At 47.7% G+C, this 24,293-nt stretch overlaps 1 protein-coding gene across 1 annotated transcript; it reads right to left on the minus strand.

The window, feature by feature from the left end:
- Window positions 1–283: 283 nt before the first annotated feature.
- On the minus strand, window positions 284–23,520 carry CLDN18 (claudin 18). Its single transcript, XM_075548844.1, has 5 exons — window positions 23,301–23,520; window positions 6,784–6,948; window positions 5,359–5,476; window positions 1,888–1,998; window positions 284–455 (listed from the first exon to the last, which is right to left on the minus strand). Exons 1-5 carry the CDS (start codon window positions 23,518–23,520, stop codon window positions 284–286), a joined length of 786 nt encoding a protein of 261 aa, XP_075404959.1.
- Window positions 23,521–24,293: the final 773 nt, after the last annotated feature.

The raw sequence follows: 24,293 nt of genomic DNA on the forward strand, positions 1-24,293 counted from the left end.
TGAAAGGTCACACTTTAAAAAGAGGGAAATGGAAGATCAGAAGACATGAGCCATAGCCTCTCGTTCCGAAATGATAGCTCATTTGTTACGTGATGGTGCATGTAGAAACCGAGGCGTGTGGCCAAGCCCCTCTGACCGCCCACCACAGATGGCTTAAGGGTTTCTCTAACTTCCACCCATCCAGGAGGTCAAAGGCGATGAGGAATCATGGTAAAATCTCTGGTGTCTTGGATGCGCTCTGGCCGGAGGGTTTCCGCTGCCCGCGCTGGGTCGTCTGGGCGCGCTACACATAGTCATACTTGGATGGGTGGGATTGCAGCTCGTCCTCTGCGTGGGCACCCCCGTTGTATATCTTCTTGTTTTTACTGTTGGACCCAAAGCCAGTACTGGCCTTGAAGCCCCCAGGCTTGTAAGTGACATTGTGGCTTGCGGTGTGGTATGACACGGTTTTGTAGCTGAAAGAAAAGGAAACATGCCATTTCTATAGACATCTTTGGTAAGGTGGCCAATGCAGTCTCAGCAGTAAGTCTGGGTCTACTGCTAACGATCCCTGCATTTTAAGCAAGTCGGTTGCTCTCGCTGGGTCTCAGCTCCACCATGGAACGAGCAGATTGAAAGCGGCACGCAGTGATGTCCAGCTCACACGTTCCCCGTGACATGGCTTGTAGTTCAACTTCATTTTAATTGATTAGCAGAGGGAACCAACTAGTCTATTTGTTCTCAGTTCGGCCAAGTTCTGACATAAAGTAAGAAATTCTGCTCCCCTTCAGAGGTAGACAACCTGTGTCCCAAAGGCCTGGTTCCACCAGAACCGAGAGGAAGACCCTTTTTGAGAGGGATGGAAACGGTGGCTGAAACCACGGGCTCAAACATGTGAACGATTGTGAGGAGACGCGGGACCAAGTCAGGTTTCTCTCTGCTGTGCAGAGGGCCGCCGTGAGTCAGGGACACCAAACATAGCGAGGCCGTGGCTCTGGCTGGAGAGCACCTAACACCCTAACAATGATGCGGCATTTCCCGAAACATGTGTGCCAGGAGTTAGAAGGCCAGTATACTTTTCTGGGAAGTACATGTAACTCAGAGCCAGCAGCAGCCCTGCCCTTGATACACTAGGCTTCTGTAGCACTACGCTTCCAGTGACAATGATCAAACATAGCTCTAGGGCAGTGGTTCTCAACCTTCCTAATGCAGCGACCCTTTAATACAGTTCCTCATGTTGTGGTGAATCCTGCCTGTGCCCCTCCCCGCCCCCCCGACCATAAAATGATTTCCGTTGCTATTTCATCACTGTAATTTTGCTACTGTTATGAATCAGGTGACCCCTATGAAAGGATCGTTCGCCCCCCCAAAGGGGTCACGACCCACAGGTTGAGAACCGCTGCTCTAGGTGTTGCCAATGAGCCGTGGGGGGCAGCATCTCCCTCAGCTGAGAACCACTTGTGTCACAGACCACTGGAGCCAGAAGGCACCTATCACACCAAACCGATCTGCTGCTGAGTTGGTTCCGATTCACGGCAGGCCACCCTAGTGTGTAGAGTGGCACTATCTATTCCATAGGGGGCTCAAAGTGGTGATCTGTCTGAAGCATATTGCCAGGCCTTTCTTCTGAGTTGCTTCTGGATTGGATGCAGCAGCCGTTCAGCTAGTAGTCACGTTCCTAATCATTTGTGTCACCGGGGTCTGGAACGCACCTACAAGGGTGGTGTTACTTCAAATAGGATTCTCCTCAGGCCGAAACATCCCTCGGTAAAGAGACGTTCATTAAGCCCTTTGCTAATACAATTCTTACAGATGCCAACGTTACCCATCCGGGATGCAGCTTGCACCCGAACATGGACTTAAGCTAATGAAACAGAAGATGGTAATCTCACTTGGCTGTAGACTCACTTGGTTTCCTCTGGCACCAGGCCCCGGCACGCAATGCACATCATCACTCCCCCGATCAGGGTGAGGCCTCCAGCGACCCAGCCCACGAACAGAGCTGATCCAAAGGTGTACCTAAGGGGGGAGATGGCCGCAGTGAGTGTGGGGACTCAACTCCAGGCTCTGCCCAGTGGCACCTGGCTGTGCCCGTCCTCCCTGCCTGCTCCCTCCCTCTTTGAACACACATTCCCTTGCGACACAGCCCGTCTTGTCATAGTGCCCTAGAGAGAAGAAGTGTGACAGACGTTAGTCAGCAGTGACATTTGTCAGCCAGGCATAGAATGAGAAGTCTGGTCTCAGAGAAACATCCACTGTCCCCCCAAACTGGCAAAGGGTTTTGACTGTGTGAGGGAGATTGGGGTCCCTTTAGTTCTTACTGTGGGCCAAGCGTTCTTTAAACTTACCTTGCGTCATCCTTGCAACCGTCTTATGAGATGGGTTAAGCAGTAAGCATTTTCAGCTGAGAAAAACGCAGCTGAAGTGGCCATTAATTTATTCAACACCTATTTTTTGGAACCTACTATGTGCTTGATGCTGCTCTGGTGCGGGGATGTAGGGGAACACCTCCCCCTCTCACACACAGTCCCTCCCCTCCCAGGGCTTCTGCTTTGGCCCACACTGGGCTTCTACCTGGGGTGTCTGACTCCCAAGCTGGTGCCTTTCCCGGACAGGCTCAGCAAATGAGATCAGTCCCCTAGAATGGAATTGCCTGAGAACAAAGCCTCCAGAGAATAAAGTAGTCCTGACTCCAAATTAACAGGTGTAGAGGCTGGAGAGGAGGATCCCTCAGTTCTCACTGCGCCTCCTCAAAAAGATATGCTGGAGTTTTAAGTCCTGTGCCCGTGATGGTGACCTTGCTTACGGAAAGAAAACCTTTCATTGAAGAGATTCTCTTCTAGTTAAATCAGACGGAAATGGGGTGGGCTCTATCCTACTCTTCTGAGTGGTGTCTCATACAACACAACCCATGAAAGCCAGACCTTGTGTACAGTGGAAGCCTGCCAGAGAAGGAAACAGAGAATGTTTTCCACTAAACTGAGATGAAATGTGGTCAGGCAACACGAGAGCCCAGGGAAGACAAGGCAGTCCCATAGAGTTCTGGCTCTCACAGATTTCACTGTCAAAGAGAGCAGCCACGGAGAGAGTCACACATAGGCAAAGATTTTGTAACTCTACTGTCTGTGGAAAACATCAGTACGATGCTAAGTGGCCTCGAGAGTATGGATCCTGAGGAAAATAGCAGGTCCCCTTCAGCTGCAGTCTGTTGAGAGCATGAGGCAGTGCCAGATGTCTGATTTTTTAAATAAGAAGCTGGAACAGCCAGTGTGTTGTGGGCACTATTGGGGTGTTCCGCTCAGACCCCAGCAGAACACCTTAACTGTTTCTGGTGCCTCTTCCCCAGCTTCTATATTATCTACTGGCAACTGAGACTCTCTGGTGTCCTGGCTGGCGTTTAACCCCAGGAATCACTTTGTCCATCTGCTCAGTCTGAGTGAAGCATATTGGAAAGCCTGGATCCTTCGACTGCAGACACCTCCAAGCTGTGATTCCTGCTCCCCCGCTCCCCCAAGATCAGGCTGAGCCCGAGACTCCACCTGAAATCACGCCCTGGTGCAGCTTCTTCCCTCCACTGTCCTGCCTTCCCCGCTTGCAGACCCATCGCCTGGGAGCACATAGATGCACATGAATCTCAAGGTCTCAACCTATGGCATTTCTAACTTTTAAATGTTGGTGATAAATCCAAATGAAAACAACAAAGCCACGTTTAAATGAAGGCAGAGCACCTCTGCAGGCTGTGTGCGGTGGAGGGAAGGCAGGTGGTAGGTTTGGTCTGACTCTTAGGCTGTGGCAGGTGCTAAGGAGATAGCGTGTGAGAGTGATGGCTGGAATTCGGGCTGCAGGTGGGTAGTAAGTGGCTCTGTGTGCAGGAGCAGCAGCAGCAGAACCAGGCTTCCAGCTCTTGGGAGTAGGATAGGTTTCTTCTAGGTGGGGTAGCCACACATCTAGTTGCCTATAACCGATGAATTTCCAGGATGCAAAGATTTCAGTACGAAAACTGGGAAACTCATTGCCATTGAGTCAAAGCCAACTCATAGAGACCTATAGGACAGGGCAGAACTACTACTGTGGATTCCTGAAACTGTAATTCTTGGGGAGTAGAAAGCTCATCTTTCTCCAGAAGAGTGGCTGGTGCTTTTGAACTGCATGGTTAGCAGCCGAACGCATAACCACTACACTACCATGGCTCCTAAAACCGGGAAAGCCCTGGGAAAACTAGAATGTTTTGGTCAGCCTCTCTCTCCACTCTTCTTGTTACCACAGGAGCACAGAGGAGAACGAGGGCATTCATGGGGCCACCTCCTTTTCCCTTTGAGAGACAAAGCAGAAACATGTGTGGGGATTGGAGCTGCTGGGAGCCAGAGAGGAAGGGATTCCCCATGTCCTACGTCTGTCTTGCCCTCTTGGTGTGGCTGGAGAAATGCCAATTGTATCCACTCCAGAAATAATGGGTCACTTAGGTGGAACACATGTCTTTCTTTCAGGGATTTTCCATGCAACTTTTTGTTATGAGCTACCTCCTCTGGAGTGGCTGAACTGTCTTGGGATGGCTCTGCTACCTTTTCAAGGTTCCACTGTCCCTCAGGCACCAAATTATAGTGGGGCTTCAGTTCTTTCTGCTAGATTGTCATCTCCAGGAGGGTGGGGGCTTTGGATCCCCAGCGTTCCGCACACTCCGGGTGCTCACAGCGCTCCCGACATTTGCAGGAGGGATGCAGCAATGAGCGAGAGAAAGAAGCGGCTCTAGACGGCGGACGCATCGCTTTTCTCTCTCATCCTGCACCTTGCTCATTTCTAGTCAAGCTTCTGCCCAAGCTGAGTCAGGTCCCCCGGTGGTGCAGCGATGTCTGTGTGGAGCTGCTCACCTCCACGTCAGCAGTGTGAGCCACCAGTTGCTGTGCAGGAGGAAGCTGACGCTATAGGCTCCTGTAAATACTTAAATTTCTGGAAGCCCCCGGGGCAGTTCTACTGTCTTATTGGGCCACTATGAGTCAGAATTGACTTGTTGGCAGTGGGTTTTTTAGCTAGGTTCCCATGATGGGCTGGGATGTCACTTGATGCTCATGTACATGCCTCATACTTTGGGAAATAGTGCCTATTTCATTACAACACAGTGGGGCTTGTGTAAAGGTGTTAGTTAAATCCTGGGAACTGTGGATGTGTTTCAAAACAAATATCAGATCACTAAGGATATTTCACTGAAATGAACCTTATGAATCTATGGTTCGTTGTTGATTTACCATATGGCATGGTTGCCGCTGATAAATTTTTTGGGTGCCATTTCAGGCACTGACAGTTACATTGTGCTTATGTGTTTAAGCAGATTCTTACAACAGCATTTGCTGTGGAATACCGAGACCTAGATTAGGAGCTTACCTGTTCTGAACAGTCTGCACCATTCCACCCATACCCGTGTACATGTTAGCAGTGGACATCCAGAAGTCAGTAACCAGCATGTTGGCAAACACAGACACGCCAGCAATTGCACAGATACCTGTGGACAAAGAACAAGAATGCTCTGGAATAAGCTTCAAAAGGGGTCGGTTGCAATGTTTTTGAGATAGCTGAGAGGGAATTCCAAGGCTTAAATGAGCTTAGATGAGTAGGAATATTTCATTTCTATACAAAATGATCAATGTAAACATTGATGATTGAATTCCAATTATATGGTAGACACTATGTGAAGTACTTATAATAGCCATCTCATTAATTGTGGAAGGATTTATGTGTTTGTGGGAAGACATTTTTTCATGCATTCTGGAGCCAGGGGTCAACAGTCTAAATCTTTTTGGTCTATTCCTTTCATGATGTTGAGCGTAGGTCCTTAAAGTCACTTCCTAGAGTTTCACCAAAATAATGCTGCTAGGCAACCCAATCTAACTACCATCCAATGGAATCTGACTCACAGCGACCCTGTAGATCAGAGCAGAACTGCCCCTGGGATTTCTGGGTCTACAAATCTTTATGGGAGTATAAAGCCTCATCTTTCTTTTGCAGAGTGGCTCATGAGTTTGAACTACTGACCTTGTGGTTAGCAGTCCAACCTGTGGCCCACTGTGCCACCAGTGCTCCTAATCCTTTTAGAGATGTAATTCTATAACTGTTTCATGGTTGAGATCTACTTACTCATACAATGGTCTGGAAGTAACATCTTGGTGGAGGGACCTTAGCACTCGTGTTAATTCTACTGAGTGGACTGGACCGCTGAATGTACAACTCGCATCCCAGTATAAAAAGCTTTGGTCCAGAGCATGTACACTGGTACAGAAAAGAGCTTGCAACATAGGGAATACAGGACAGCTAATCCCCTCAGGACCAATAATGAGAGTAGCCATACCATGAGTATAGGGGGAAGGAGTGGGGGAAAGGGGGAAACAATCACAATGATTGACAAAATCCCCTACCCCAACCTCAGGGGGACAAATAACAGAAAAGTGGGTGGAGAGAGACAGTGGTCAGTGTATGATATGAAAAATAATAATTTCTAAAGGGTTCACGAAGGTGGGAGGGGGGCGATGAGCTGATACTAAGGGCTCAAGTAGAAAGAAAATGTTTTAAAAATGATGAAGACAGCATATGTACAAATGTGCTTGACCCAATGGATGGATAGATGAATTGTTATAAGAGCTGTAGAAGCCTCCAATAGAACGATTAACTAACAAACTAGATAGCTAGATAGTGCAAGCAAGCTCTGGTCCATGCCGGCAGGGTTGGAGGGGCCCCGTTTCTTTGACAGCTTGGCTTTTGCTCTGGACATTTCAGGAGCACCTTTGAGAGAGGGAAGCCTGACACCTGGTTTACCTGAGATGATGAACATGATCCCAGAGGTCAGCGTCATGTTGGCTTTGGCAGTGTCTTCCATGTTACCAATGCGGATGCACTTCAGGGCGAAGATGGACACCAGGAGGCCAATGGCCCCCAGGACGATGCCCACGATCATCAGGGCTCGCACCGCCTGGAGCATGGCTGTGATGGGAGGACAAGACGGAAACACACAAGTCAGACCACCAGAACAGGACTGATTACAGAATACATGGGCCAATGCAATACAAAGCTGGAACTCAGTCGAGGAATCAAATGAGACGCTGCATTAGGCCAACCTGCTTCAAAAGACTTTTTTGGTTAAGTTTAAAAGAACAAAGGATTTGTGTTCCCTTCACCCAAGCCACGGCATTTCCAATCATCTCGTAAGCTAGGTAATGAATAGGGGGAATCTGGAAGAGAGAATGGATGCATTCAAGTTATGGGCTGGCGAAGAACACGGAAAGTCCACGGCCCACTAGAGAAACAACACGTCTGTCTTGGAGGAAGTGCCGCCAGAGTGCCGCTCTTTAGAAGTGAGAATGAAACGTCACCTCCCTATTTCGGATATGCTTTCAGCAGGGATTAAGGAGCCCTGTGATGTTATGGTTCCTTATTGAGCTGTGACCCGCACGATTGGCAATTGGAAACCACCAGCAGCTCCACAGGAGAAAGATGGGGCTTTCCACGATCTCAGAACTCCCCAGGAGGTCACTGTGACTCAGCATTACATCCACGGCAGTGAGAAGAGTGAGAGGATCAGCGGGGATCAGTCCCTGGAAAAGGACACCACCCCCGGGAAAGAAGGGGATCAGAGAAAAAGAGGAAGACCCCTGATGAGCTAGAGTGACACAATGACGGCAACAACAATGGACTTAAGCCTCATAATGTGGGGATGGCACAGGACTGCCGGGGCAGGGCTTGCTTTTGGTGTCCATCAGGTTGCTATGAGTTAGAACGCAATTGACAGCACCTAACAACACATGCCATGCCGAGGATGAGCGTCAGGATAGAAGGCACTCGCCATACACGGGCGCAGCAATTCTAAGCCTACAATACCAGTGATGATGAAATTGATGCTAGTCTAGCTGACATCTCATCCTGCTGTACATCATGGGGTTGTCATGAGTCAGAGCCGACTCACCGGGACAACAATGACATGACTGATTAGACTCTGGATTAAGAAGACAAAGCAACCATCATCAGACCTTCGAGAAATAGCAAGTCCATAAGCCATGGAGTTTGTCATTGTCAAGGGATATGGAATGGCGGGGAGAGCAAACCATGGCATTTACAATCCTTTGATTGATGAGAGCATGCATCAGCTATCTATAGAATAAGAGCTTTAAGAACAGTTTGAGCTGAAAGGACCCTTGGGATTTTAAGTAACCCATTTTGCATCTTGTTCTTTTGGGGTTCAGGAAGGGGGAATGGTTTTTGTCTAAGGGGAATGGCTTGCTATTCTAAATTCTTGAAAGAGGTCATAGTACACTAATAAAGTGGTGAATTCTAATTCAAACATCTTTCTTTTCTTTCCATTTCCATATGGACTCAGTGCTTCCTATAGCTTTCTTCACTTTAGGAAAACCTTTATTCCATTATGGAATACAATGAACCCAAGACTTCTACGTGATAGACTGTGGTGGTTACATAACCTGGTGTCAATTTGAGGATTAAAAGTGTTGGTTGCAGCTATCAAAAGATATAGTGTCTGTATTCTTAAAGGCTTGAAGGTAAACAAGTGGGCACACCAGTCTGTGTGATCATGAGGTGTCAATAGGATCAGGTATCAGGCATCAAAGTACAAAAACATCAAATCACTGAGAATGATGGAGAGTGCAGATTGGGGACACAAGACCCATCTGTAGGCAGCTGGATATCCCCTTAGAGAAGGATTACTTGGAGGAAATGAGCCAGTCAGGGTGCAGTGTAGCAACGATGAAGCATACAAGGCTTCCGATCCCCACTATCATGATGCCAATTCTACCTTAAAAATCAGAGGATTTTTAAGAACAGAGGATGTACACTGGTACAGATAGCAACTGGAAACTCAGGGAATCCAGGACAGATGATCCCTTCAGGACCAGTGCTGAGCGTGGCAATACTGGGAGGGTGGAGGGAGGGTGGGGTGGAAAGGGGGAACCAATTACAAGGATCTACATATAACCTCTTCCCTGGGGGATGGACAGCAGAAAAGTGGGTGAAGGGAGATGTCAGACAGTGTAATATATAACAAAATAATAATTTATAAATTATCAAGGGTTCATGAGGGAGCAGGGAGTGGGGAGGGAGGGGAAAATGAGCTGATGCTAAGGGCTTAAGTGAAGAGCAAATGTTTGAAAATGTTGAGGGCAATGAATGTACAAACAAATGTGCTTTACACAATGGATGTATGTATGAATTGTGATAAGAGTTGTATGAGCCCCCAATAAAGTGATTTAAAAAAGTGTAGGGTTGGACTGTCAATTGTGATATAGCCAATGAGACTTGTGTGTCAGCATGGACTTTTCCTGAGGATTTTGGGAACTCCTGTATTTCCTTCCTGGATGCGGGAGTCAGTCTCCCCCCCCCCCTTCTCTCTCTCTCTCTTGCTCTCTCTCTCTCTCTCTCTCTCTCTCTCGCTCTCTCTCGCTCTCTCTCGCTCTCTCTCGCTCTCTCTCGCTCTCTCTCTCCCCTCTCACTCCCTGCAAGACATCCCTGTGGAGAAGACACATGGAGAGAGGCTGATGGCACTAGAACTCTGGAGCTGGAGAAGCCACGTGGAGACCCCTGCCAGTACTGAGATGCTTACAACACCACTGGATCCACAAGACTTCTTACCCACTAGCTTGTGATCTTCCTGCATTGGGCATCATTGCATGTGTTTCGTGAGTCTGAAGAGGACTTTATAGATGGGTTTCTGATATATGGGCTACTATAGGACTTATGGACTTGATCTGGACTGGGCTGGGTTGTTTTCTCAATATTCAGTTGCTCTTATATATAAAGCTCTTTCTTATATACATATGAGTGTCTATGAATTTGTTTCTCTAGTCTACTCAGACTAACATATAGACCAAGGTAGGTTCTTTAGTTTTGTCTCTTTCCAAAGGAATTATTAAGGCAATGGTTAATGTTTCAAGTGTATATAAAAAGTCCAATGTCTGATTTTTGGCCGTTCAATAGGCCATTGTGTATTAGTGGTCCCCATTACAGTAATCAATGGTAGCTGTGGGCCCTGCTGGAACTCTCTCCATCACCCAGGGACAGGAGAGCATGACAGAACGGGATTGCCTTACCTATACCCAGCATTATTTCTAGTGCATCTTGAAAGAGACTCAACAATTTTTTCTGAGTGACTGGATACTTGGGTGACAATATTCAATAGATCAGACAGTCTCTGCCCCATGGAACTTATGCTGAAGTATAATTGAACATATCAATTCTAAGTGTATTAGAATTTATATACAGAAGACCAGTGAGTTTTCAATGTCTTTCAGAGAGATGAACTGCTAGTGTGGGTAGTTCTGCTAGAAGAAGAGTATGACACTACATGGAGATGTCATGTGTTTTATTTTCCCAGTATATCTCCCTTTCCCCTCTCACCCACGGTTAATTTTACATCACCTGTATCATGTTTTATATAAATAAGTTTTGCATCAGAGCGTCTGAAACCATTTACAATTTGTTATACCAATCTGTCACAAATCAATCTTCTGGAAAAATAATATCACATCTTTGATGTTATTCCAGGAGTCTTGGTACTGGAACTGTTCATATGGGAAACATACAGTTTATGGGTCAGCACAGTCCACAGGCCATCCTTTGAGTCACACTACTGAGCCTGACTTTCAGGTCATGCCCCACCCCACAGTGCAACCAAAGTTGATCAATCCAGCATGGGCATCTGACTCAAAGTGGACAGATGAGATATTCATGCACAATGCTAGTACTTTGAACTTCAGCCACAGGTGAGAATCTCAGTCAGCCTCTCTTCACGGCTGAAGATGTAAGATATGGTCCTAGGACTCTATCAGGTAGAGATAGCTGGTGAGACCAGACCCAAGAGGGAGATCGAGAGTCCTGACAGTGTGAGCACCCAATAGCTCTAGCATCTGACAGTTCTAGCTACTCTTTCCTTGGATTCCAGAAGATATCGAAATGATCATTATACAATGGCCCTTTAACGTCTTAAGCTAATTTGGGTTGGAGTTTTGTTACTTGAAATCTGTCTCTGGAAATGCTCCTGGCAAGGCCTTCCTGTTGGAGATTTTCCACAGGGACTCAAAGGGATTGTTGAAGTCCCTTTCAGGCTGGAAGGGCCAGTCTTGACAAGTCTCTTAGCTACAGAATCACTGTATCTACAGAGTACTCTCAGAGCAGAAGTAAAAAGCATCACTTTTCTTTTATGTGAAATAGCTTAATTTTCCCCAATTACATAAGCAATGAATGATTGTGTAAAATTTTCAGTTTCTACTGAAAACTACCGAAACAATAAAAACAATAACCTGCAATTCCACCTTTTGGAGCTAGCTAATTGTAACAGCTTGGTGGATGGTCTTCCAGGGAGGCCTTTTTAAAAGAGGAGGAACACCACCTCAGAGACAGTCTCAATAGGGCCCAGACAAGAGAGTAAGTCAGGGTCCACCGGGACTGATTCTATCAGTTTCTAGGAGTGCTACCACCAACGCTTTCATGTTGGAAAGTTGTGAGATCTTGCATCACAAAAACCAAACCAAACCCAACCAATCAAGCCAAGTCCAACCAACCAAATCCAACCAACAAACCAAACCAACAAAATTCAACCAATAAACCAAACCAACCAAACCCAACGAACAAACCAAACCAAACCAAACCAAACCAACAAACCAAACCAACCAAACCTAACCAAACCAAACCAAACCAAACCAAACCAACCAACCAAACCCAACCAACAAACCAAACTAAACCAACCAAACCAAACCCAACCAAACCAAACCACACCACCAAACTTCCTGCCATAGAGTCAGTTCCTCCTCATAGCTACCCTGCAGGACAGGGAAGAATGTCCCCTGTGCGTTTCTGAGTCTGTAACTCTTTGTGGGAGTAGAAAGTCTCATTTTTCTCCCATGGAGCGGGTGGGTTTGAACTGCTTATCCTGCGGTTAGCAGCCCAACTCATAACCCCTACACCACCAAGGCTCCAGACCTTGCATAGTTCCAATAATAATGACGGGAGTAGGGGCGGGTGGTGATCTTAGGGTGTGCTCAAGGGCCCATGAAAAATTGAAATTTGAGGCTGGAACAAGAACAGGAGCAGTACTTAAAACATTTTTCTTCTTGAAGAAAATACCAAGGGCCATTCTACGCTGCTGTCAGCAAGAGATCCAGAGGGAGCTATAAATAAAACAGAGCTTTCTCCTGCCGTTGTTGTAAGAACCAATTGTTATATTTGATGGGGAATCATTAGGACCTTTTCAGGTATTTAATAATCTTTGTCTTCATTAAACACCCTGAAATATAGGTGATAAGATTACCTTCATTTAACAGTTGAGGGAATTGAGGGTCAATGACTATGTAACTCACCCAAAATGACACATTGAGGGCAAGGTAGACCAGGTCAGATCCAGAACTGTCTCCAAAATCATTGTTTTCTAATCACAGCACACTACATTGAGGTATCTTAGCTTGGAAAAATCTTATCAAGGCATAGGTGGGTAGCCTCTGAATAGAATCTATCCACTAAACTTCAAGATCCTGCCATAAAGCATCATCTTTCAAAGTGGATGCTAATAATTTTTAAAGGAACATTCTCCCCAAATCACCTCAGGGAGTAGCCTGTCCTGGGAGTGGTTTATAAATGTGAATCTCAAGATACGAGCTTACCCAGCTCCTCTAGGCATCTTGGGAGCAAATGCTCACCCTTCTCTTCGGGGAGATTTCCATCTCAAATATGGCCAAGATTAGTGGAGCTGCCAGTTTATTCACTGTGAGGTGTTTCATGAAGCAATTTGTCATGATGGAAGAATTGGAGATCAATGAAAAATATTGATAAAAGAGAGGTAGATCATGTGGAATTTATTAAAGAGGCCTCTGAAGGGCCTGAGGAAGAGGCTCTGACAGCATCCTCACCAAGTGTTCCTTTGTGCTGGAGAAGATGGGATCAGATACTCGAGTTTCACACTATTGATTCCAACTCAGTCACTGGATTCTGATTCTCTTCTTCCTAAGAAGCTCCTGATTTTAACTTTTCTCTTCTGCTGGCAAGAATCTTGGATAGTGCCAACAGTCATTGTAGGTTCCTATGGTAACTGTATTGGTCATGATGTCGACCAACACTTCAGGATCAGGATCAGGCAATTCCTGGGAGAGCTGATAGCACTGACATCCTTGCCCATTCTCTCGGCAACAAAGGCAAGCCTATGGCACCTGCTTGTGCATTCATTTTCTCCTTCCTGTACTCTCTAACAGCAGATGTTGGTGTACTCTGATGGCCCATGAATTTGTTTTCACTCAGAAATTATTTAAGTTCAAAGTGCCTGCAATCTTCCTTTGGAGATATAGGAGGGGTAAAGTTTCATGAGAAATTTATCTTTTCCTCAAGCAGGAGTCCTGGTGACATAGTGGTTATGAGTTGGGCCGCTAACCACAGGTCAGTGGTTCAAAACCAACAGTTGCTCCTGGGGAAACTCACAGGGAATCTCTACTCCATCCTATAAAGTCACTAGGAGTTGACATCAACTTGATGGTGGTGAGTTTGGTTTTTGGTTTCAAGTCATTTGTAACCTGGGAAGATGAGATATGTACCTAGAGTCCTGAACCTCAACCTTCCCTTCACCTTGTGAGTACCAGGGATTGCCGACTCTCCTTAGACGGAATGGTTCTAATGTTTGTTCTGAAAATACATCGTATGTGTCATGGGGCTGCGACTGAGCTACATAGCTTTCCCATGACATTGTTGAGTGAGAAAGGATGACGATGCTTGTGGGTGGGAAGTGGAAGCACAAAAGGACCACATTGTGCTGAAGCTCATGGTGTAGTTTGCATGCTCTCTGTCAACAAGCCTCTGACCAGGAACAGAAGTACAGAGAATATTTGTAGGGTTGCCTTGCCTTCAGGAAGTAGGCTCAGCTGTTCTGTTTTGGGATACTCCTTTCAAGAAACTGGACAGCCAAGGAAAGGACAGAATAGGAATGATATGTCTTCATGGGTCTCTCCTAAACGTATTTAACTCAAAACTCACTTCCATTAAGTTGATTCCAACTCATAGTGAGTCTATAGGCCAAGATAGAACTGCCCCGGGATTTCCATGACTGCAGCGTTTCATGGGAGTACACACTCTTATCTTTCTCTCAGGGAGAGACTGGGGTCTGACTGGGGGACCACCATGCCACAAGGGCTCGTAAGGAACTTAGAAGTTTTTAATAAATTGTTCTAGTCTTCTCTGTGAACTCTGAAGCTACTCAGAGAACACAATCATTTATCCCTTTTGAGAAGCACCTATGAAGCATCTGGTTAAAATAAAACAACCCAAACCCAGCAACCAACCAACCAACAAATAACTAGCCATGTAAGATTAAGACTGCTCCTTCCATATTTTATGAAAAATTATAATTTAAGATGATACATCCTGAACCCTTGGCAAGAGTGGGGTAACTGATTCTCTTTCGATTGGGTCTTTCTAATATTTGTTCTGAAAACATTGTGTGTGTGTGTGTGTGTGTGTGTGTGTGTGTGTGTGTGGCTGGAGCCGAGCCCGATGGCCTTCTCTGATGTTGCTGGGTGAAAAAGGTGGTGATGTTAGTGGACTGAAGGGGCACTGATTCAATGAAGGGGCACTGTTTTGATGGACATAATTGTTAGGCAGCTTAGCTTAGGGAATTGGGAAGTCCATTTAAGCATGCCCAGGAGAGCCAGCAAAGGACAAAGCTGGATTTTCCCGCCCATGGGCGGAGATGGGCGTTACACCTGGAGCAGTCCACCTGGGCCAGGTGACTGCAATTCAGTCAATGGGATCGACCTGGGGTCGTTCACCACGCCTCCCCCGGGAACCCTTAAGAAGGCAAGAACCGAGAGGGAGAGGGTCTTGTCTTGCTTGGGTGGTCTGGTCGTCTTCTTGGGAGGAAAGAGATCCTTGCATGACCTGGGGCAGTCTCTTCCAGGCCGCATGGTCAGAGGAATCCTATGGGTGCCACGTAAAACCTGAAGCTTCTTTTAACTCTCATTAAATTCACTTGGATCACGAGCCCGGCTTCGGCGTGAAATCTTTCTCGCGCGGAGCCAAGGACTGAGGTTGGAATCTAGCCTGGAGAGAGAGACCTTACAGAATTGCAACTGGCTTGCCACAGGAGCCTTGACCATGGGAGGCCTGGCAGCCTTCTCTATCTCTGTCCTTGCCTTTTCCTCAGGCTCTCAGTTGCTAGGTGAGCTTTTCATGGTAAGATCTTACTTCTTTCCTGCATTCTCTTGACTTGGATGGATGGACCAAAGGATGCCCAAGTCCAGTAATGACCATGGAGATGCCAGGTGGTACACTGAACTTCCCTCTAGCTGGGATTCTCATCCTGCCCCATAGGGAGATGACCAGAGGAACTGGCTCCAAATAGGCAAGTTGCTCTTCTAGGCACCTTGTCTCTTCTTCGTGGCGGCCTGGTGGCATAGTGGCTCTGTATTGGGCTGCGATTCACACAGCCCCCTCCCGGGAACCCACAGGGGGCCACTGTATGTCAGTGCTGACTCCAGGGCAAGGCCTTTGGCTGTTGGTCCCTTGTTTGGTATTCTGAGCCAGAGGCCTTATCAGTCAATAACAGGTGAGTCAGTGGAATCTCCAGCCTGATATTCTGCGCCACAGGTGTGGCTGCAGCATTCCTCCCTATGAACAATGCCGTGTTATTAGACCTGAAGGGTGGGCAGAAATAAGGCCTGACAATGCAAACAGAAAAGTGGGAACTCAATGTTCCCTCCCTGTTGCAAACTACCTCATCGCCCCCCACAAGTGGACCAACAGCTAAGGTACCCTTGCCCCATTTCTGTGGTCTGCAAAGACTTAGGGTGGTGGGTCTCAATCATGGCTATACCTCAGAACCTCCCCGGGGAGATTTTAAAGACATATTACATTTTTAGACCCATGCCCAGAAGTTTTCAGTGAATTATTTCACAACAGACACTTTCAAGGAATAATGTGAGAAAACAGCTGTCAAGAAGGGCTAAGGAGGAGGAGCGCAGCCTGAGGGAGCTGAGAGGAACGCGTTGCCACTGGCTGACGCCACCGAGCCGTGGGGCGCAAAGGGGCTGATGAGCCAGCCATTTCCCCGAAGCCAAGGACGGACGTGGGCGGGCCTCCTGGGGAAGGGCCCTGCGCCCTCAGACCAAGGCTGGCCTCAGAGCAGAGGTGGAAAGAGCCAGTGAAGGCGCCTTAGCTGAGGACGACTGGGGAGACTCCCAGAGGAAGAAGTCTGAGGGAGGCCAGACTCTAGATAACAGACGTGCAGGCACCGGGTTCTCGTGAACTCTCAGGGATCACTAAGGACGTCCTTTGCAGTTTGTGAAATCCTACAGAAGGATGGGTGCCAGCTGGGCTTCCTCACACGAACACACACAACTCATTTAACCTCATCGAAGCGGAGTTTCCTCAGCAATCCTAGAACTGCTGCGAGAACCACATGCTACCACAATAAAACTAAGCCGGTGCGACCGTATCTTAGAAAGAGGCTGTTCCTGGTCACCCGTCCAGGGCTTCAGCCTGCGTTGACCGAATTCAGTGCTGAATAAACAGGGCTGAGTATTTGAGACAATCACGTGGGAGGGATTGCGGTGGGTCAGAAAGGGTTTGAGAGGAGGAGGAAGGGGAAGATCTGCCACGAGCCAGAGGCGATCGAACATGGACCCAGGAGGGAGGGGGAGGGGAGGCGGTACAGCTGTAGTCTCCTCTCTGCTCTTCCCATCACTCTGAAGGCAAGGGCTGAGCCCAGCACCTCTGATGGAGGAGTGTCTGTCCCCCGAGAAATGGTGCCCCACCATTGACAGTCCAATCTAGGGCAGGATGCTTTGGGAAGGGACTGCCCTGCCCTTCACAGTCACCACAACTACCAGCTGAGGAGGCACCCAGACGCCTCAATCTGAACAGCTTTGCTCTTGGGGAAATCAGCACAAGTAATTTGCTCTCGCGGCCACATCGTCACAGGTTCTCTTGGGGTTTACATATATGTTGACAGATCCCCACAGTATCTCCTTCACACACACACACACACACACACACACACACACACACACACACACACACACACATCAAACCCATTGTTGTCAAATCATTTTGCGCTCCTGGGGCACCCATGTATTACACAGTAGAACTGCTCCACAGGCTTTCCTTGGCTGTAATCTTTAGAGAAGTCTGCCTTCCAGGGTGCTGCTCGGTGGATTCGGACCACCAATCTTCCAGTTAGTAGGTGAGCACGGAGCCTTTGCATTACCCAGAAACATCACACACTGTCTAGATATTTGTCTACATCTGTACCAGGCATGGTAGGAACCCTGGTGGCATAGTGGTTACACATTGGGCTACTAACAGCAAGGTCCTCAGCTGGAAACCACCGGCCGCTCCTCGGAGAAAGATGGGCTTTCTCCAGTGAAGAGTTACAGCCTCGGGAACTCACAGGGTCCGTTTCAGCCTGTCTTATAGGGGCAGCATGGCCTTGATGGTCCTGCGTGAGTTTGGTTTGTTAACTTTTGGATAAAAGGCATTTCTGTGTCAACATACTTCAGTTTCACTGACAACTAAGAGGCCCACTAGGTGTTAATTCAACTTTATTACTAACTGATAATCACTAAGCCTCCCTAGCCCAGTCTCTTCCACCAAAAATTGGAGAGCGAGAAGAGCCGGCTTCCCTGCACTGTGGTGAACACTCATCTTGATGGAGCAGCATCCAGCCCCAAACAAGCCGAAACCAACAGGCAGCACCTTTGAAAAGGGGCCATAAGAGCAATTGGGGGTATATATATTTCCCCTTCTTTTCTAGGCAATTTAGCTTCAGATTCTATCAAATTATTCTCTGGGTTGAATGTTATATAATTTAAAACAAAACAAAACACTGTCTATGATTAATGGGAAAGTCCCCATTTATTATCATTAAAAAAAATTCTCACATTGAGATAAAAAGAGGGAAATGTAGCCAGTCATTTGAAGAACAAAGTCAAGTGCCTGAAAAGGGGCTGAGAAACAGTGACCTGGTCAGAACTCAAGTGAGGAGAGGCTAAGAAGAAGCAATTTAAACGATCTCTACTTTGGATGTTGGGGTTCGTAAGAGAGACTTGATTTTGGAGAAATTGCCTGTTTCTCTGTGAGCTTTACGGGCTCACTGCTGCCAGCAGTGACGTCTTGATGAGCCACTGAGCACTTTCACACCAAGGCCTTTTTATGAGCCCTTTCAAAGGGTCTCAAAGAGAGGCCAAGAGATGTAGCTGGCCAAGCTGTGCCCTTGATCCCAGATCTCCAGTGCTAAGTGTTGGGCCCTGCTGCTGTGCCCAAGGCAGCCTGAATGTTTGCAAACATGGTCGGGGAAACACTGCTGGTCAGTGATGTCTCCATGGAGCCTTCCACCATGTTCAGGGAAGAGAAATGGGAAAGATGTGCCAAATTATCTACTCTTTAGCAAGTTACCTAACTTAGCACATGGTTTATAGCAAATGATCCTGCTATAACTGGATGAAGATGCATCCTTTGCATCCGTCACTCAATTCCAGAATGATCTGTCTGGTTCTAAAGACGACCCTGTCTAGCTGGGATGTAGACACAGAGTCTGATCCCAGGGAAGGGAAAGGGCACAGCTTAGCCTGGGCTGCCTCCTGCACCTGCCATATTCTTTCCCTGGGAAGTTGAGCATTTTTCTTGTCCCCTCTCTGAGTCTCACTTTCCATCTTTGTAAAAACCAAGTGAATACACACCTCCGTGTGTGTTTGTGAAGATTAGACTGACAAGCTCTTGTGAAACAGCTCTTTTGTTTCTGTTTCAAGCCCTACGCGTTACTATTTGGAATACAGCAAGAGGGACTTAGGAGCCATCAACGAATCTGAGGTGGGACTAACCAAATGGACAGTCTTGCTACCACCACCATTCACCTCATTCACTTATCCGGGGATTACATAACACACTCAGTTTGTGGAACGGAACTAAATTATTCTCTGACTCTAAATTCCAAATAAGCTAGAGAGAGATCAGATGACTGAACAAGTCCTAAGTGATAATGTGTAAGAGAAGGACTTTTATCTAGGAAGCGCTTCAGAATTGGAAGCATCTTTGATGCTTAATTATTGTAATGGTACCTGCTTTGTGTCTTCATGGCCCTCGATGGCTTACTTCTTGACGGTCTAAGTCTGAATGAAACTCTGAGACTTTCAGTTCTCTCTCCTGGCCTCTCGCCTGGTTCCTCTGTTTCAGGTCCTTCTCAGAAAACACTGGAAGCAGCTGCTTCAGATGGCTTTGCAGAGTCGCCTTTAAGTGTTAGGCCCCGGCTGGTTGATGTTATCCCAGCCAGCTCCTCAGCATCCTCCAGGTGTCCACAGCCACCTTCTTGTCCCTTCTCTGATGGCTCCGTTTCCCGACCTTCCTGCCTCCAGCTTCTGAGGGTCCTTTTGAGAAATGCCCACTTGGAAATCTCCTGACCCTTACCTCAGGCAGCCAAGTGTGAGTCATCACACAGGTATCTGCATTTCTGAAGGCCAAGTGACCTGCAGCCACTCCTGCTGCATGAGGGCCAGCTACTCTCCACTCTACCCTTTTAGGGAATATTCTCCATGGCCACACATCTCAGGTATTTCATAGGTGGGAACTTTAGTTCCAAGAACCAAGAACTTTTGGGGAACCTTCTATCAAAGAAATGTCTTTGCTAACTGGTGGTGGGCTGCTGTTCTGCCACTGTTAATGGGGGAGTGGGCACACACTTCTGTGGCAGCTGCTGGGCGCTATCCTTTGGTTTGCACACTGCAGCAGCCAGTGGATATTTACCAGCTCCAGTAGGAGACTCAGCACAGAACCAAGCACACACTTCCCCCTGTCCCAGCCCCGCAGTGTTATTTTGGAAGAGATGCAAAACAGGACCAGCAGGCCCCCTGGTTCCAGCTTCCTGACCACGATGTAGCCCAACAGTTCCCAAGGGCCCTAACTGATGGTGGGGGCGCCAGACATTCTGAGTGCAGCGCTCACGATCAAGAAGGTCCATCTCCAAGCTCACTGGCCCCGAGGCTCTTCTCTGAGACTCCAGGGCTTCCCTCACTGTGGGTTTGAACCAGCCCAGGGATCTCTGGTGGCCGCTGGGCTTCTTCTCTACGAGCGTTCTACCTGGCCTGAACTGGCATACAAATAGCCACCAGACCCAGGAACACCACATCGACACCACCCCCTTTCTTCCGCCTTATATCTTGAAAAAGCGACGCTTTAAAAATCAAAAGTATACTCCCCCACTCTCCTGTGGCCATTAGCATGCTTGCTAATGAAGAAATTTTCATAGTTGAAAACCCCCCTCTCTCCTGATCACCCTCACCGAATGTCTGTCTTCTGAAACAGCACCCACTATATATTATCTTGCATCACATCGTATTTTATACATGGAAAAATGAGATACTAGTTGTCTGAGGAATGAGGATAAATCAGTGGTGCGCCTTCATTTGTGCTCTCGGCGGGCTGGTTTGCTGTGAAAAGAACGTCCTGTAGAGAAGAATTAAACTCAGCGTGGTGGTTCTCTTGAAGCCCACGAAGTTACTGTCCAAATGGTCGTTATAGTGTGCATAATTGGTGCTCATCAAACAGCCATGTGTTTTCCAGTCTCCTAGCCCTCAGGGTCACATGACTCATTCTGGCCAGCGGGTGGTGAATGGAAGTGACAGGCGCTGTGCCCTGGCTGGGATCGTTGAGGTGTGGTGTGCATCTGTCCTGCCTTAGCAACCTTGACTGGTGTAGCTGCAAGAAGAGGCCACTCTCCCCCAGCTATGGTCAGGGAGCAAACCATGGAGAAGCTCATTCTAACGACATTGACTTTGATGGTCCCTGCAATGCTGGTAACAAAGCAGGCATGAAAAAACAGATTTGCTGACTAGAAGCTGGAATGAGTAAATGCATTTGCTGGAGGCAGGAGCATGAAGTCCTGTGCTAGGCACGGAGCCATAAGAACTGCCAATTGCAGAACACAGGCAAGTGCCGGGCTTTTGCAGGGAAACTTTGACTTGTTTTTAATGGCTCACATAAACACTCAAAATGAAGTACTCTTCTGATTAAGTTCAATTTCATTATCAAGCACTTGCTGAAAGCTTGCTATGTACCAGGGCCTCTGCTGGAGTCTGGGGAAAGAATTCTTACCTAGTGGGAGGAACATGAAATGCAGGTGCTGTATGAAGCAAATGGACAGATAACCAAGTCAGACCCCAGATTGGGAAGGGCGAAGAGGGCGAGGTAGTGGACAAATTTAGCTGTTTACTTTGCTTGTTGGTACCTCACCAGAATGACAGCGTATGACGATGAACAGAACCAAGGGAAGAATTCCCAGGAAAGGAGGATCTGCACAAGTGAGGTGGCCAGATGGAAAAGGTAGGAAGGGGGAGGGGCTGAGCAGCAGCGTTGGGCCTTGGCTGGGAGATGCGGAGAGAGCCTTTCTCTGCAGAGAAAGTGGTAAAGGTGGAAAGGAGGAGCGATGAGAAGCGTCAATGGACAGGATCACTGAGTTGCATACAAAAGACAGGTGAGGGGAGCAGCAATGAAGCCTGGCAATATAGGACAAAGGGAAGGTTCTGGAAGCTGTGAAAGTTGGATATTGAATGAGGAAGAATGTACAAGAATCAACGCATTTGAACGGTGGTGCTGGAGAAGAATATTAAAAGTACAGTGGATTTCTAAAAGGACAAACCAATCTATATTGGAAGATGTAAGGCCAGAGTGCTCCTTAGAGGCAAGATGGCAAGACTTCCTCTTACAGACTTTGGACCTGTTGTCAGAGAGACCAGTCCCCGGAGAAGGACATCATGTTTGGGAGAGTGGACGGGCAGTGAAGAAGGGGAAGGCCCTCAAGGAGAGAGATTGACAGTGACTGCATCCTGGGCTCAGGCACAGGAAGCATTGTGAGGATGGGCAGGACCGGGCAGTGTTTTGTTCTGTTGTGCGCCGGGTTGTGATGGGTTGGAGCCGACTCCATGTACCATACACCACCACCACCACATCTGGGTCGTCGGATGCGAGTGAGCTGAGATTGATGGTGTGCGCTGCAGCCTGAGACTGAGGTGCATGCCATCTGAGCGAGAAGTCATTCTGTGATTTTGAAGATGAAAGCAGCCTGTTTTCTTCATTTAACAGTTAAAGTTAGAGTTAGCTAGCAATCCAGCAAGCGATCGTTCTTGCATCTCTTCCCTTCTGAGCTCTCCTCTCACACAAATGCAGAGCTCACTGCCCCCATCAGACTGGCTTTCCTCCCTCTGCCAGGCTCTCCTCCTCGCCCCCCAGCAATTCTTTGCCTTCAGTCCCAGGTCCTGTTGGCACTTCCAAAAATGAACTTGAATAAAAACCAGGTCCTTCTACTGTCTCCCTCATCTTTGATTTCTTTCTGAAAAGGAAGAGGTGTTCATTGACTCACTCCTCACAATCCAACAGCAAGGGCTTCCCAGGCGCTTCACTGTTGTGTGGAAATTGATTCCTATGCACCTGATGACCAGGTGTTTGCTTCAAAAGGAGGCAGAGCCCTTTCGTCTCCCACCACCTGCACCACGTGGCCACCTGTAGCACCTGTGGAGCCCCCGGTTAGCTTGGCCTTTTATTTTCTTTTTGCTTCCTTAAAAAACAAAAGGAAGTGGTATTCAGTGAGCACCCCCACAGTAGATGAAATGAAAAATTGATATGATGCCTATTTGAGGTAATTATCGTATTAAAAGTGGGGGTTTAATTTGTTTCATCAGTATGTCTGTTGCATCTGTAGTTATACATATTTTGACCTACATTGATTTTTAGCAGTGTATACCAGACTTCTCAACACAAATACAGAAAAGGGGTATTTAAAAGTTAATAGCAATGAGATTTTTTGGCACCCACTGAGAGTCCAACTTTTCAAAGAAAAATTGAATTGAATTGAAAATGAGCTAAATGACCTCTCAATTTTCTTCATTTTGTGTGTGGCATTAAAATATTCACCATATTTCTTCCCTATTCCCCAGGGTGGGCAGTCAGGATCATGTACACACACAACCACACACTCGCACACATAGCCAGGCAAGTTATTTTCTATTTGAAACATAATAGCTGAATTATGAGCATGCTCTGCAAGCAGTCTACTCTTTAGCGACCCCTTTGCTTGGAATTCTCCAGCCCCCCCGCCCCCCCTCCCCCATCTTTGACTGAGACCGTCTCTGATGTGGTCAACGGCTCCTCTCATTCTCCAGCCTGAACCACAGCTGCCAGAGTCTTACCCGGATGTGAGTGTGTGGCTCAGCCAGGTGGTGATTTTCAAGATTCCCATCGCCGTGTAGAGAGAAGACAGACCCTTCCCCACCCTGCCCTGCTCCTCCGGTGTGGTGTCAGATGGTGCCTACCTGGAAGGCCCAGGATGGTGAAGTAGGGCCGACATTCGGTGAAGCCTGAGGTCTGCCTCACGCAGCTTCTCCACAGCCCTTCATACTGAAACACCGAGGTGACCGGGTTGTCATACAGGTCCTGGGTGCTCCACATGTCCATCCCCGTGGCAGCGATGCAGCCTGCCAGTCCCAAGATGGACAGGAGGAAACCCACCACCTGATATATGGTGGTGGACATGGCCTCAGTCCCCTGTGCCCTCCAGTCCCCACCTCGGGAGAAGCGGCTGCCTTCCTCCTGTGGAAGGGTTGAACCCAGCGTGCTCCCGAGGGGAGCTCTTCTAATCAGATGGTTTCCCTCAGCTCACAGTGTTTGCTCACAGTGTTTTCCTTAGATAGTTCAGTTTCACTCTTGGTTCAAGGACATTGTTTTTGCATTTGTCAGGGAAGCCACGCCAAGAGGCACTTGGCCTGTTGAGCACCACATACCCAGGGAGTTGAGAGCAGAGCCATCATAGTGGATGGAAGGGTGGCTTCCCCCAAGGCTGTCCCAGTCTTTGCCACCCCTGTTTCTGACCCGCTGTGAACATATGGCTATCTGGGTGGAGAGCTGATGTGTCCATCACCCCAAGAACACCCAGAGCCCTTCCTGTAAGCCTTGTTCAACAAGGGAGACCACTTTGGCTCAACTCTAGTCTCTCCGTATCACTCACCAAATCCTGTCTTCCGCACTGTCTCCTGACAACTCACAAGCCGCTCTTTTCTTGGAACGTCCCATTTTGATTTTGCAGTCATTGGTGGGGCAAGTGTTACAATGCTCTTTCGTTTTTAAGTAAGGTGACTGACGAACACATAGATTAGAGAACTGGCCCAAGCATCTTGATTGGCAGATGCTTTAAAAACTGCACGGCTGGGACTCCCACCTCAACTCCAGGCGGGTGCTCCCTCTCTATCATCTCCATATGGAGTGGCAGGGGCAGGCAAGGTTGTCCCTGCTTTTGAGAAGAGGAAGCT

The sequence above is a fragment of the Tenrec ecaudatus genome, chromosome 4 (assembly GCF_050624435.1).
Source record: "Tenrec ecaudatus isolate mTenEca1 chromosome 4, mTenEca1.hap1, whole genome shotgun sequence".
Taxonomy (NCBI): domain Eukaryota; kingdom Metazoa; phylum Chordata; class Mammalia; order Afrosoricida; family Tenrecidae; genus Tenrec; species Tenrec ecaudatus.